Source organism: Rattus rattus, chromosome 13, assembly GCF_011064425.1.
Source record: "Rattus rattus isolate New Zealand chromosome 13, Rrattus_CSIRO_v1, whole genome shotgun sequence".
Lineage (NCBI taxonomy): Eukaryota > Metazoa > Chordata > Mammalia > Rodentia > Muridae > Rattus > Rattus rattus.
This window is the reverse complement of record NC_046166.1, coordinates 5,806,739-5,820,885: the sequence shown is the minus strand read 5'-3', so window position 1 is coordinate 5,820,885 and position 14,147 is coordinate 5,806,739. Positions and strand designations below refer to the sequence as shown.

The window sequence follows — 14,147 nt, the reverse complement described above, 5'->3', positions numbered from 1 at the left end:
GATGATAGATGGATGGATGGATGGATGGATGGATGGATGGATGGATGCACTGAAGCCACACCATACCATATCCATGAGATCAGCACCCAGGACCGGCTTGTGTAATGGCAGTCTTAGCTGCTATCTTTCCAGTTGAGAGTCAGAGGGGCGTCAGCACACTGCGAGTAACCTTGGTCAGATTTGCGGTTCCTGGCACACCTGCCCTGATTCTGAGTTCTTTGTGGCTCTGAAGGAAATCAGGAACCTTGCATCAGGAGCTCAGAAGATTTTATAGACAATAGACGACATTTTCAGGAAGGCCGAGAGAGAGGCCTATGCTAAAAACCGGGATGCTATGTCAGTATGTTCTTTGCATGGACCCAGAAAGGCAGGGATCAACCCTGAGAGAGAGCAGAGTTAGGTAGAGTGCGGCAGGAGGAAGATACTAAGCACACAGACTGGGCCGTCCCAGAGTATGTGGGTGGGTTAGGGAGATCACGTGATGATTGCATTGCCCACAGGAACATGGGAAACCTTCTGACTTCATTTGATGCCATTAGCATTTTTATTTATGTTTTAAGAATTAAAAATGGCAGCCCATTGGTGCTGGGACTGGATCCCCGGGGCCTCGTGCTCAATTGGCACCCTCAGGCCCATCACTAACATCGCTGACTCTATTTCTTCACCAATACCAGCACAGCTCATTTTATCCAAGTTCAAAGCTGCAGAATGTGTGTGAGTCTCATTTATCAGGGGCCACAACCCGCTGGTAGCCCACGCAGAGGGAAGGTTATTAACAGCCAGCAATAAGTCCCTTCGGGCCACGGTAGGAATCTGGGAAGCCGGTCAGCCGAAGTTCCCAACATTCCTAGGTGGGCACCAAGATGAGCTTTGGGTGGGCGAAATGGGTCCTCTTGAGATCTCAACCTTCCCATGGGAGCAGCAGGGTTGTCCTGCCTGGGAGAAGGGCCTCTGGACACAAGTTGTTGGGGGGTTCTGTTCTTGGGCAAGGATGTGCCACAACTCATCTGTGTGTTGTTCTGACTGCCGCGTGTTGTCCTTACAGATACTGGGCTACTTTGACTATGCTTTCACAGCCATCTTTACGGTTGAAATCCTGTTAAAGGTAACACGCTCTCCTTGACCCTCTCCGATATGCAGCCACAGCAGTAATGGTTGTGCTCTGTGCTTCCCTTCCAGATACTAGGTTATGCGGACTACGTCTTCACGGGTACTTTTGCTTTTGAGATCATTTTAAAGGTAACAGGCCGGCCAGCCCTCTGACCGAGGCCCCTCCCGTGCTCGAAGCACAGGAGAGATGCGTGAAGTGCTTTGAGCCTTTTTTTTTTCCCTTCTGTGACCAAGCTGAACTTTTTTGAACTGTAGGATTTTTTTTTCTTCTGTGACCATTCCAACGTGTTTTCGCGGTTTTTCGTTAACTTTGAGTTGCATGTAGGAGCCACGGGGGCTTCACCTCCTGGTTGGAATTACGCTTTGTTCTTAAAAAAAAAAATCCTCTGAAATTGGTTCGCTAATAGTGGATATAGTCCCTTGTGTGAACGTCCTTCTGCCCTTCCTGACATCAGAGCGAGAAGAGGAGCACCTGTGAGGTGACAGGAGCCACTGTCTCCTCGCTCCTGGGACTACACTGTGGTTTCTGTGTCCTTGAAGAATAACTTACTACTTGCTTGCAATGGGTCTTGCAAGATACACTGGGTCTACTTGTGTGGGGATGTTATGTATCTCTTTCAATGGAATGGGCTTACATGGGCACAGACAAAGCTGTACCTGTATGTACTGCCCATGCATGGCCTACCTGTGTGCTATGTCCCAGTTGTGAGCACTTCCATGGAGAAGTTCCTTCCTAGATGCTCAGAGGTCTGGAGACACGGCAGAGGTCTAGGCTCCAGTAGTTGGGCCTTCTGATAGGATTCTTACATCCAACTCCTTGTGGGAAGAAGTGGGAAGCGAAGGGGTTTTGCTACAGTTGACTTTAAAGTATTTTGAGGTTTATATGTGTGCATCTAAAAAAAAAAACCAACAACAACACTTTACGCTGGGCAGCTAGGGACTTGGGCTCCTCGCAAAAGCTTCCACCGACAAAACCTCGATTAAGGAGGAGAGGGAGTGGCCCCTCTGTGTCACTGATGTTGATAATGAGTTCAAAACCACCCTCCCCAAATATGTCCAACTCTGTTTCAAATCTTATAAAAGTTTGGGTTTTCTTGCCTTAATGTAAGCCAGTGGGTTTGGTTTTATTTCCCAACCAGGCATGACAGAGGAGTGGCCAAGGCTCATGGCCCTGTGGTAAAAACTGGCACAAAATGGACAGAGTCCCTGCTCCAGGTCCACTTGCTGCCTCTCCCTCAAGCTCAATTAAGGAACATGTTCCAGAGAGCCATTAGCCCAGTTAGCTTTACTGTCTGCCTTTTCAAACTGTTACTCACTGATGGGCCTTGAGGCAAATAAAATCCCGGGTTATTTAATACTATTTTTCCCCTCAGAGAACTTCCTTATTGAAGTCTTCCCATCATCAGTAGAGACCTCACTAGAGCACCCACTCTGTGTGCTCCTGCCAAACAAGGTGTTTAGTGAGAACAGGGCTAGCTTGGTGGTAACATCGCCCTACAGCCTCCTTGCTGTACCTAATGCTTAGAGAGTAGCCAGGCTCGGGAGAGATGGGAATGGAGAAATACGAACGCTGGAGCAGCCAAGTTAAGGAAGAAAGTGGACCAGGAGTGCTGGAGCCAGGTGACACCTTGAGCCCGCACTGAGAAGATATAATGAAAACACTGTGTGCTCTGTGGCCTTAAGATGGCCAGGCCAGCACCGTATAGGTAAGCTCAGATGTGAGGCAGTGAAGGCGCTCATAAGCATAGTCATGAGTCCTACCCAGGCTGTTTGGACGTGCCAGAGTCCTGTCCTTGTTTGACTAAACTCCAAATTGGTCTCTTTACAAATGTGCCTGCGATCGGCTGTGTCTTTCCACCTTTGCTGAAGAAAGTGACATAGTCACCCAGCCCTGCTGGTGTGCATTTGCCCTCCTTCTGTGCAGCCATTAATGGAGTCACACTTCTCTCAGGAGTTTGGGACGAGCCCAGGTTTTGGCTCGGTTGGTTTTAAACCCTGGAGGGGAGGAGAGAAAGTAAATGCCGTGTGATTCTGTTTACAGATGACAACTTTTGGAGCGTTCTTGCACAAAGGGGCTTTCTGCAGGAACTACTTCAATTTGCTGGACATGCTGGTCGTTGGGGTGTCTCTGGTGTCATTTGGGATTCAGTAAGTATCTCTGTGTCAGTAGAATGGGTTTACGTAGGGAACTTAGGCCGAATTCACTGAGGTTGGGCACTGTCTGCTGATTACAGCCGGAATGGCTTACCCTTCCCTGTGCCAGGAAGCGAGGGGACATTTGTGCTCTCCCATTTCTATCTTTTGGGTTTTTGTTTTTTGTTGTTTTTTTTTTCCCCTCGCACCTACTGCCAGGTTGAGGTTGAGTTCATTATTCTCTGTTGTTGTAAAGTTATAAAATGTAAAAGGCTGTCTTTTGCCTCCTGCCAGACATATACATCCCAATTCCGTGGCAGCTTCGTGTCCCGGCTGCCACACATTCTCTTAAACTTAATTCGCCACAAGGAAGAACGCACAGCACAATAACCTCTGACCCAATTGATAAGATATGATTGCCCACTTAAACATACACAACCCTTAAGAATATTCATAACAACCTGTGAATACACAGAGTGGAATCTTAGCGTCAGCCTCCATGCCCTCTCCACTGCTTCCTCTTTCCGTCTCCTTCTGTTCCACTCTCCTCCTCTTCCCTCAGATTTTTCTCCTTCCTTCTCATCCAATGATAGGCCTTGTTCTATCTTGTACCTGTCTTCACCTGTATGACATCTTACAGTTCTCTGCAGGACTAGCTTTCTATAGCAGATGAAAGGCAACCTGAGCAGGAAAGAGGGAGGGAGGGACGGACGGACGGACGGACGGACGAATAGGGTTCTTCTCAGGCCTGGTCCAAGACTTCGAGTATCCTCCCGGGGTGGCAGTTTTCCTTCACTGCAGGAAAAGCTTGACTTTGTCGGTCTATTGGGATCCCTTCCTCTCCCTGTGCCTGCAGGATAGACAGCTGCAATGATCTTTTGGGGCACTTAAGGGTTTCTGGGGGAGCCAAACACTCCCTTTTCACCCTGGGCAGTACCCTGGGCAGTCAGCTGTGTTTGCATCCTCTGTGGCCCCCGCTTCACTTTCTGCTGGCCCGTGAGCTTCAGTGCTCTAGAGCTGTCCCTTGTGTGCACACAGGCACATACGCCCCTTAGCAATAGGAACCTGGAGAGAACTGTAAGCCAGGCACTGTGAAACCACTGGAATGGACCACTCTGTGGGAAGAAAGACAGTTTATTTGAGAATCAAGCTTCTAGACTGTCTCTGAGATCAGGGGTCAGGGCAGGGGGCTGGGCAGGGGGGTGGGGGGGCAGACAGCAGTGGCTGCAGGAAAAGGCTTTGTTGGTTTTATGGGCACAAGTAGTGACAGGAGGCAGGTGTAAGCCAGGACAGCCTGAGAGCACAGGGGCTTGGATCTGTGGCAGGCTGTTTGGGTGAGCAAGGAACTAGATGCCCATTATTGTTGACCATGGAGGCAGATAAAGGAAGATAAAGCTTTTCCTGACTAAAACCGGCTCCTGAGGAGTGCCAAGTTTAGGTTTGTGTTTACTTGCCGCCAATCCTTCTTGTGTACCCAGAGTTCAACCTGCTGTTTAGGGTGTCATCGCTCTGTCTGCTCCTGGGAGTGGAAGCTCTGAGCTCATTTCCCTGTAGAACGTCCACACTAGTCTCTCCACTGCTCTCTGAGCTGGCCACACTCTTTCCGACTTCTCTTCTTTGCACACTCCCCCCCACTCTCACCCCTCCCCCACCCCAGGCCTGTGCTCCAGCCACACCCAGGCATCTGGGATGCAGAGGCTCAGCGACCTTCCTTTGCACTGCTGCTGCAGCCCAGGCTCCTCCCCGCCTGTCAGCTAACTCTTTGCTCCTTTGGAACCTACTTGGTGCCAGCTGCCCCTGAGGTCACACCACACCTTCTCCACCTTGGAGGAGCATAGTGCATTTCCCCATCCCCTAGGTGTGCACGCTCATATCTCCCACCAGATTTAACTCCTTGGAAGCCTGAAAAACCCTGGTACCAAAGCTCCAGGCCCCCAGACTTAAACACTGAAATCTAAATGTCAGGAACCTAGTGTTTACATTAACATAACCAAGTTTGGAAATTGTGCCATGGAGGCAACTGTGTGCCTGAGGTAGGGGGCTCTGTCAGGTCCCTCGGAGGCAGGAGGCCTGCTTTATGGCATTAAAGGAGCAGAGACTCCACATGGCTGTGAGGCGTCTAAGAAATGCAGTAACTGAGGTCAGGGCTCCTATCCAGCCGTAGCCCTCACCGCTTGCTTTCTCACTCTGTCCCTCCTCAGATCCAGCGCCATCTCGGTTGTGAAGATTCTGAGGGTCTTAAGGGTCTTGAGGCCTCTCAGAGCAATCAACAGAGCCAAAGGACTTAAGGTATGGAGCCTCTCTGTTCAGTGGGGCCGGCTTGGGTTGGAGATGGCTGTAGTTACTAACTGTTCTCGTCTGGAGGTGAGCTGAGGGCTGGTGGGTAAAAAAAGATTTAAAAAGCTGCGTCTGCCAAGTACTGTCATTCAAAAGATGAAAGACGGCTCAGCAGGTAAGAGCATTTGCACAAGCGTTAGGACCAGAGTCAAATCCCAGACCCTGTGTAAAAAGCCAGGTGTGTTCTCACATACCAGAAACCCCAGCACTGTGTGTGGGGTGGCTGAGACCGGAAGGAGCTTCCTGGAGGCTGCCCTCGCTCTGAGTTCTGGGAGACCCCATCTTAAGAGTATAAAGTCAAGGGTGACCTAGCAGAACACGCAATGGTCTCTCCCGCTCTCATGCACGTAGGAGCACGTGCCCCACATAACGTGTGGCTACACATACACACACACGGCGGAGACTGCTTTTGTGTCTTTGTTAATTGGAGATATTAGTTACTATAATTACAGTACTTGGCAGTTCTTTCTCAATAGCTTTTTGTGTTTAAGTCGTAAATGCTCCCGTGTGGATTACGCACCAGGCTAGAGGGTTTACACTGCTGCAAAGTCTTTCCTGGGATTGGGATCCTACGAGCCTATGTGTAGGAGGTGTTTCCTTCAATTAGACCGACTTCTTTGGAGAAAGCCCAAGAAAGGTGTTTTGGGGGCCAGTAGAACAGCTCAGTGGGTCAAGACGCTTGCCGCTAAGCCTGATGACCCGAGTCCAATCTCTGGGACCAGTGTGGAAGAGAGAACCGTCTCCTGTGTGTTGTCCTCTGGTCACCACATTCACGTGTGCACATGTACATATGTACACTGAGTACCTGTAATACAAAATTAATAAAGATAAAAGCGCACATCCAACTGGCCACAATTGCTCGGTGGATAACTAGGAAAACAGCATGAGGTTAGAACGGTTAGAAATTCAGCTCAAAATGCATCTGAACACAGAAGCCCTGGCCTAGGGTTAACTCGCCCTCTCTCTGGTCCTGCCCCAGCACGTGGTCCAGTGCGTCTTTGTGGCCATCCGAACCATCGGCAACATCATGATCGTCACGACCCTGCTCCAGTTCATGTTTGCTTGCATTGGGGTCCAGCTGTTCAAGGTGGGCGTGCGTCTCAGCCAGGGCTAGAGTTGGGTTCCGTCGGAAGAGCCCGTACTGACTCTCCGTCTGCTTTGCGTCTAGGGGAAGTTCTACCGTTGCACAGATGAGGCCAAAAGTAACCCTGAGGAGTGCAGGTGGGTATCCCGAGAGCAGCCTAGGGGTTGGACTCAGTCAGGTTAGCATTTCAGAGGTTTCCGTCGAGGCCTGTCCACTCAGCTCATGCCTGGCAGGATGGCGCTTGGTCTTTGGTTGTTCGTTTATATTTTCAAGTCCAGGCAAACACTCAAGGAACGTGAAATCGCTTGCATTCAGGACACAGTTCAGTGTGGTCACGTTGTCCTCTAGTCAGGGCCTCTCTCAAGGTTTGAAACATTTTTATCATCCCAAAAGAACGTAGACGGAGTAAGGAGCCTATAAACTGGGGTAAGGAGCCATGAAAGGAGCACCACCAATATCTGTGAGGAATGTGAATGGTGCTCTCCCAAGTCAGACTTGCAGCTCACTTCCCAGTGCTCAGGATCGGGCTTCCTTCTTCTAGAAGACTTGACACTCTGCTCCTTGGTCCTGTTTTGATCCTTACCCACATTTCGGCATGTTTCTGTTCATAACAGCCAATGGTAGAAACAGCAAGAAAGGTTCACATCTCATAATTTAAGATGGAATTTTCACAGTCGGTGCATACATTGCCCAGAGCTTAAGTCTACACAAAATCTATGTCCTTGACCTTTAGAGTGTTTACAACTGGCTGGGGTCTAGCTGCCTGCCCCATATGTATCGGTTTGGGTTATATGATATGGCCATGGGTCATCAGGTACAGTTTGCCTATGACTATATACAGCTCTGCAGATGCTATCAGCCCGGGCCGAGGGATGCAGGACACTGCACGCAGGTCGGTTAGTGCAGCCGCAGTGTGGCTATTCAGGTCCTTGCCTCTGAGAGCTGCCTGTCATTGTGAGATAACAGTAATGGGCTTCATCTCTGGGCTCTTCCACAAGTACAGTTCTGTCAGACATGGTGCTACAGAGCTCATTTGGAAGGGAAATTGTTAACATCGAAGGTATAGAGGAAGAGATCTGTGCAAACTGGAATGTGGATAAGCAGATACCTCAGCTTGCTTCTCAAGAGTCTGTGGAGCTCTCCTTGGCCAAAGCATTGATTCTTCCATGTGTGTTTCCAGCCTGTCTTCTGTGAGAAACAAGTTACCATTTGGCCATAGCTAATTGCCAGCAGGTACACACTGGATGTCTAGCTGTTCCTGCCCCAGAGAGTCCACTTTGCACTAGACACTACTAAGGAGTAACTTGAGCTGTGGAGCAGATTAAATGTGGGAATTGCAGGGCTCCAACTGGCCTGTGCCCCGGTATGCGGCCTGGCTGAGACTACATGTAATGTCTAGAGGTGGGACCAATACGGTCATGTATGATGACATGTATGACATGTATGATGCCAAGATGACTGTCTAACGCCTTTCCTCTACAGGGGGCTTTTCATCCTTTATAAGGACGGCGATGTCGACAGTCCCGTGGTCCGTGAGAGGATCTGGCAAAACAGTGATTTCAATTTCGACAACGTCCTTTCGGCTATGATGGCGCTCTTCACGGTCTCGACTTTTGAGGGCTGGCCCGCGTGAGTATGAAGAATATCCAGTCTCCCACAAGGTCTCCGTTCGCTCCTTGGGGACTCCATGCTGTCTTCCTTCCTGGAGCAGGTTCTACTTTTGCTCTCCACAGCTAGCACGTTTGCCTGTGACTAACGCTGGGTAACTTGTCATCATTTCTTACCCATCATGGCTCCTCCATCTGAACAGGCAGGTGTTAAACATCGGCGTCTTACTTGTGGCTCCCGGATGTAAATGCCTGGACAGCATCTCTGGGTGTGGTTACGGGGTCCCTAAGAGGCATTTGCTGTATAAACTTCCGTTGGTTCTTAAAGAGGATTCGACAGCATCCAAACTGTCATTCACTCACTCACTCCTTATGACACAGAATGAGCACTAGTGTGTGACAGCCACCGGCAGTTGCCACTTTTCTCTCACGGAGGCGCTTATACATTCATTCATAAATTATGCCTTCGCTGTCAACCCCATGCAACATGCTGTGTCAGACAATGTGAAAGAAACAGCATGGCCGAGTCACTGTGCTTGCTCTGAGCCCAGAGCCCAGAGCTAGTAGAAATGTCTCATAGTAGAGAAGAGAGTCTGTATAAATGGCTGGGATCTGGGTGAGCAAGGATCCCAGAACATAAAGAAGGAAGCAGACAAAGGGCAAGGGGGAGCCCCTGGCATTGTGCTGCCTTTCTTCACGTGTCCCTTGCCCAGAGGAGCTGCAGGAGGTGAGTGCCCAGGCTGGTTCTTGCTGGCTGCCAGGGCCTCTTGCAGTGGCCATGACAGATGTTCCTAGATGCTCAACTCTGTGGAGAGTTGAATAGCACTTGCTCACTCTGACAAGACACTGTGGTAACGTCAGCTTTAGGACACTGTGCTTCAGTTAACCACTGGGGTGGCCGACAGGATGTGAACCAGCCCAGGGCTTGGAGCTTCAGGACCTGAGCCCAGCTCTAGACTCTGCTGCTGAGGATTGTGACCTCGTGGCCTTGGCACTCGGATGCCTCTCTGACCATCGATGAAAGGGGAATGGTGGTGATATCTGCCCCACTAGAGAGAGATAAAGATACAAAGAGAAGATGTGAGTGCTTTTGCACCGTGAGGTAGGGTCCTGAAGGACTGACTACACTAGAGTGGGTTAGTCTAACTTGGGGTGTTTTATGGTGATGCCCTTCTCCTGAGTTCTGTCATATGCTGGAACTTTCCATTTGGGTGCAGGGCATCTGTCAGTGCATATACAATTTTCAGTTCCTTCAATAGGTCAATTCGATGTAGTTTATCTCTTATCTGTTCGTGGAAGGTTGCTGACTCTTTGTGAAAACCTTTCGATTTTTCAGTTCTCCAGATATTCTTTGAATGATTCTGAGTAACCCAACGTCTCCATACCAGCTGACTGGGCCTGAGACCTGAGGCTTAAGGCCTCGGTGAGATCAGGCTGTGTTCAAAGGCCTTCATGTCTCTCCCCAACACACACTTACTGTGCCCGTGCAGAGGAATTCTGGGAGCATCAGGCAGCGCAGTGGGCTGGGCTACTTGGACTGTGGAGCTGTTGGGCTCTTACCCAGTTTTCTCGTCCTCCAGGTTGCTGTACAAAGCTATTGACTCAAACGGAGAGAACGTTGGTCCTGTCTACAACTACCGTGTGGAGATCTCCATCTTCTTCATTATCTACATCATCATCGTGGCCTTCTTCATGATGAATATCTTCGTGGGCTTCGTCATCGTCACCTTCCAGGAGCAGGGAGAAAAGGAGTATAAGAACTGTGAGCTGGACAAAAATCAGGTTAAAGTCATACGCTGTTTGTGCTTCTGTCCCTCGGTGGCTTTCCCTACACAGAGGAGAGGGCCCAGGCCTTGTTCAGACCACACTGTCCATCATGTTGGGTCTCTGTTGAATCACAGAATAGACTATGACTGGGGAAACCAAGCCCCAAGCTTGTGATGAGGAATCAGAGGACACCGAGGACATGACCCATAGTCATGGCTGATCAGTGATTGTTTAGACTCTTGCGCGATAGGTACTGTGACCCAGAGCTGGAGATCACTCGCTTAAGCTTTCAGAGTCCCCCATGGAAAGGCTCTTCGGCATCTGCTTGCTGCCAACTTTCTTCAGCTTTGTGTTCTTCCTGTTGCGAGCTGATCGTTCGCATCTGCGCTTCCAAGGCACAACTGTAGGGCAAGGAGCAGAATCCCCGGCCCCTACCCACTCAACACACCGGCATCCGTTTCCTTCAGTAGGAGGAGAAAATATTCCCAGAGATTGCCAGATGTCTTTTAGAGACCACAGTTACCTTCCACTGAAATATGAAGACACGGAAATTTTGAATATGGCACTAAAGTTCTTAGCTTCATTTATCCTTCTTGTTTTAGCTGATCTGGTAGGAGTAGGAGCCTTGGCTCTGACTATATGGTAAAGCCAGGAACCTGGGAGCCTTTACTCTGGCCCTGGCCTGCCTGTACCTGCTCTGTGACATTAGGTGCATCTCTGCTCCTGGGGTCTTGGTCCCTTAGCTCATTTAGGAATAATGCATGCAGGAGGTCCCCCTTAGACGTTCTTTTGAGCCTTCAGCACATGAGATTGGAAGGCTCTTCTGAGAGGTTTCCCCCTGTCTTCTGTAGGGGGCATCTCTACTTTTATGGTAACTAGATGGTCAAGGATGATCCGGCAGTGCAGGCTTCCTGCAGTGGTGGCCCTGGCATTATGAGGTATCCCTACCCAAGTGGCAACCGAGACCACTCTGAAAATGTGAGGATACGTGTGTTGACATGGTTTGTGGAAGACCTTTTCCTATGTCCAGGTGTCCTTGTAGACCATATCAGTGATAATCTGGGGGAAATCTGGCTTCTCTCTTTGCCTACCCAAGGAGGGCAGGTGAGGGTACAGCCAGGTGAACTATGCAGGGCTGGTGTTAGGTGTCTTTGAGAACCCAAAGCGCGAATAGCTACGAATCTAGTGTCCCTAGAATCAGAGTGACACTGAGAACTTGTCTGAAGCCTGCTGTGTCTAGAGCGCAGGCATAGGGAAGCTGGGCAGGGATAAGCCTTGAGATCAATTGGAGGCTCCCTCTGGGCTAGCCTCAAATAGGAAGCAGTCTCTGTCCCTGAGTGGGTAGAAGGGCAGTAGTCTGTTTAGAGCCAACCTTAGTTCAACCTAACCTTCATTACAACCCATTCTCCTGAGATGCTTAAATGAGCATGATGAGCTCCCGTTCCCATAAGACCAGACAGGCATCTTTTGTGGATCTGCTGGACTACCCAGATCCAACCTCAGGAAGTGAACTCGGAGTCTATGGCTCCTGATGCCTACTCTGAGGTGCCTTCCTCTCTGTGGAGGACCTGGTATTACCACCTACTGACAGGGAGGAAAGGTCCTAACAAAGGACCTTGGTTCAAGTCCCCCCCCCCACACCCCTGCCCAGGAGATAGTGCAGAGTCTCAGCAAAATTTGCATGCTTGTGTCTACAGGTCCCAGCCAGTACAATGGCTGCTCCAGTTACTTCTGAAGTCACCATGAGTCAAATGCTAGATCCTACCAGAGACCCCATGGGCTTTTTCACTGCCGTTTGTGGTCCCTTCCTGGAAGGCCAGAGTGAACTCTTCTAGGAAGGTGACCACTCTGTGCTCCTTCCCTGGAAGCTCTCAGAACCCCTCTGACTGCCATTTTCTACCTCTGCAGCGTCAGTGTGTGGAATATGCCTTGAAGGCCCGCCCCTTAAGGAGATACATCCCCAAAAACCCTTACCAGTACAAGTTCTGGTACGTGGTGAACTCCTCGCCTTTCGAATATATGATGTTTGTCCTCATCATGCTCAACACGCTCTGCCTGGCCATGCAGGTAAAAATGGAGACCGTTGTGGGGACCAAGTCTAGGTGGGCCACACGTCCCTCAACCCCAGATCCCGATGGCAGCATGCCCCACCTCCCAAGAGAAGGGACTTTCTGATAAGCCTAAACTAGTGTGGTCAGAGTTCTGTTGTCATGGCAGACACATAAGGTCGTATTTCTGTTTGGATCTGCCTGGGCAGAAGGCCATGGGTATCTCTCCCATGGATCCCCTGTGTGGTGTTCAGTATGGAGCAGGGGACCCAAGAGCAGCTGAGTTCCGAAGTCCTGATGCCACACAGACCTCCATCTTCACCAGCTAGTGGCCTTGAGGACCTTACCCCAGGCCACACTTTCTTTATGGTAATATGGGAAATCTGCCACACCTACCTCAGAGCAAAGGATTCCGCTCAAGTCTTTGAGTCTGACACTTTAAAATTATTTTTAGGTATTTTTATTTAATTTTATGTGTATGAGTGTTTGCTCCTATGTGTGTATGTGCACCATGTGTGAGCCCGTTGCCCACAGACGTCAGGAGAGAGCTTTGAGTCTTCCGGAACTGGAGTTATGGGTAATTGTGAGCCATCATGTGGGTGCCAGGAACTGAACTCAGGTCCTCCGTAAGAACAAGGACTCTTATCCTTTGAGCCGTCTCTCCAGCCCTAAAGCCTGACACTTTGGTCTGCACCTGCCACAGTGACACTAAATGGAAAGGAAAACTGAAATTATATTCTTGTCTTCAGGGGCTCCTTGTGAACAAGGTTTTCAGGTTTTTGAAATGTTGGCCTGAATTACAGTAACTTCTTGCTGATCCCGACCAAAGTCAGATTGCAGAGTGGTATTGTAGGTGAACCTTTAAAAAGTTATCGTCTGATAGATAGGACGCTAGGTCAGGAAGCCAGGACCAAGGTCTTCAATCAGGTTCTGCCCAGGCTTGAAGAATTTCAGTAAATCAGACCCTCAGTTTCTGTAGAAGCCAGGCCTACAGTCGAGCAACATTTTCAGACACCATTTTAAACTTAAGAATGAAAAGGTCTGCATGCCAATCTACAGGAAAGTATAAAGCCCAGGTAATACCCCCTTTAACAAGACATAAACCTAAGTAGTGTAAGATTTATCACTAATTGGATTCCACCTTTATCCATAGACATTTAGGTGTATCTGCAGTGTGTTAGTCAAGGACCCAAATGTCAATCCCAACAGAGAAAGGGTGGCCTCCCCTTATCCTGAACTGAAGGAATGGCCATTATCTCCTCCATCATCCGACTGTCCTCAGTGTGTCATGACCCACCCCGCCCCCTACCTCCTCCCCATGTCTAGCAGAAGTTCACGTATAGCCTTTGCAGTGTCCTGGCTTTAAATGTTGGGAGAAGATGCTATACTGGAGTGTGGGCAATGACCCCAAGGTGCAGATGTCAGGGGATCTCCCATTGCACAGATGTGAGATTGTGAGGTTTTGACGTCAGTACCCCTGCCTTCGTCCACAGCACTATGAGCAATCCAAGATGTTCAATGACGCCATGGACATTCTGAACATGGTCTTCACGGGGGTCTTCACCGTTGAGATGGTTTTGAAAGTCATCGCATTTAAGCCCAAGGTAAGTGGCCAGATCTGCTTTACAAAGACTGCTACTGAATCACCCCAGAGAAGGGCCTGCTTCCTCCTAGCCTCGTGCTAGGGAATCATGCTAAACCGCTCTGCTAGCTAAGTAGGTTACCACCTGAGAACGTCAAGATCTGATTAGAACATCTGTATACATGTGGGAAAATAAATGTGTAAAACCAAAACCCTATGAAAACAGTTCTGAGAAAAAGAGACGAGAATTAGGAATTTGTAGGCTGATGATCACTGTAAAACCTGGTTTTCTGTGTCTAGAGTGGTATGTCACGCTGTCTCAGGAAAGTGTCGCTCATTATCTGAGCACAGGGGCGGGGGTGCCTGATAATCATCAGAAAAAATTGACCCTGATTTCACTCTGAGATCTCTAGCAGGAAGACGGCTTCTATCTGTCGCTGTCTGTAGAACAGCACCTCTCACTCATCCGCCATTTTTTA

The 14,147-nt window shown here is 49.4% G+C and overlaps 1 protein-coding gene across 3 annotated transcripts in view; it reads left to right on the top strand.

The window, feature by feature from the left end:
• The window catches only part of Cacna1d (calcium voltage-gated channel subunit alpha1 D), a 293,823-nt gene that overhangs the window by 230,171 nt on the left and 49,505 nt on the right, over positions 1-14,147 (top strand). For all 3 annotated transcript variants that reach the window (XM_032919473.1, XM_032919474.1, XM_032919472.1), the window contains 9 exons: positions 1,046-1,105; positions 3,152-3,258; positions 5,445-5,532; positions 6,560-6,667; positions 6,749-6,801; positions 8,147-8,293; positions 9,852-10,053; positions 11,947-12,105; positions 13,580-13,690. In XM_032919473.1, the coding sequence (XP_032775364.1) occupies positions 1,046-1,105; positions 3,152-3,258; positions 5,445-5,532; positions 6,560-6,667; positions 6,749-6,801; positions 8,147-8,293; positions 9,852-10,053; positions 11,947-12,105; positions 13,580-13,690 (1,035 nt within the window). The remainder of the gene's footprint in view (positions 1-1,045; positions 1,106-3,151; positions 3,259-5,444; positions 5,533-6,559; positions 6,668-6,748; positions 6,802-8,146; positions 8,294-9,851; positions 10,054-11,946; positions 12,106-13,579; positions 13,691-14,147) is intronic.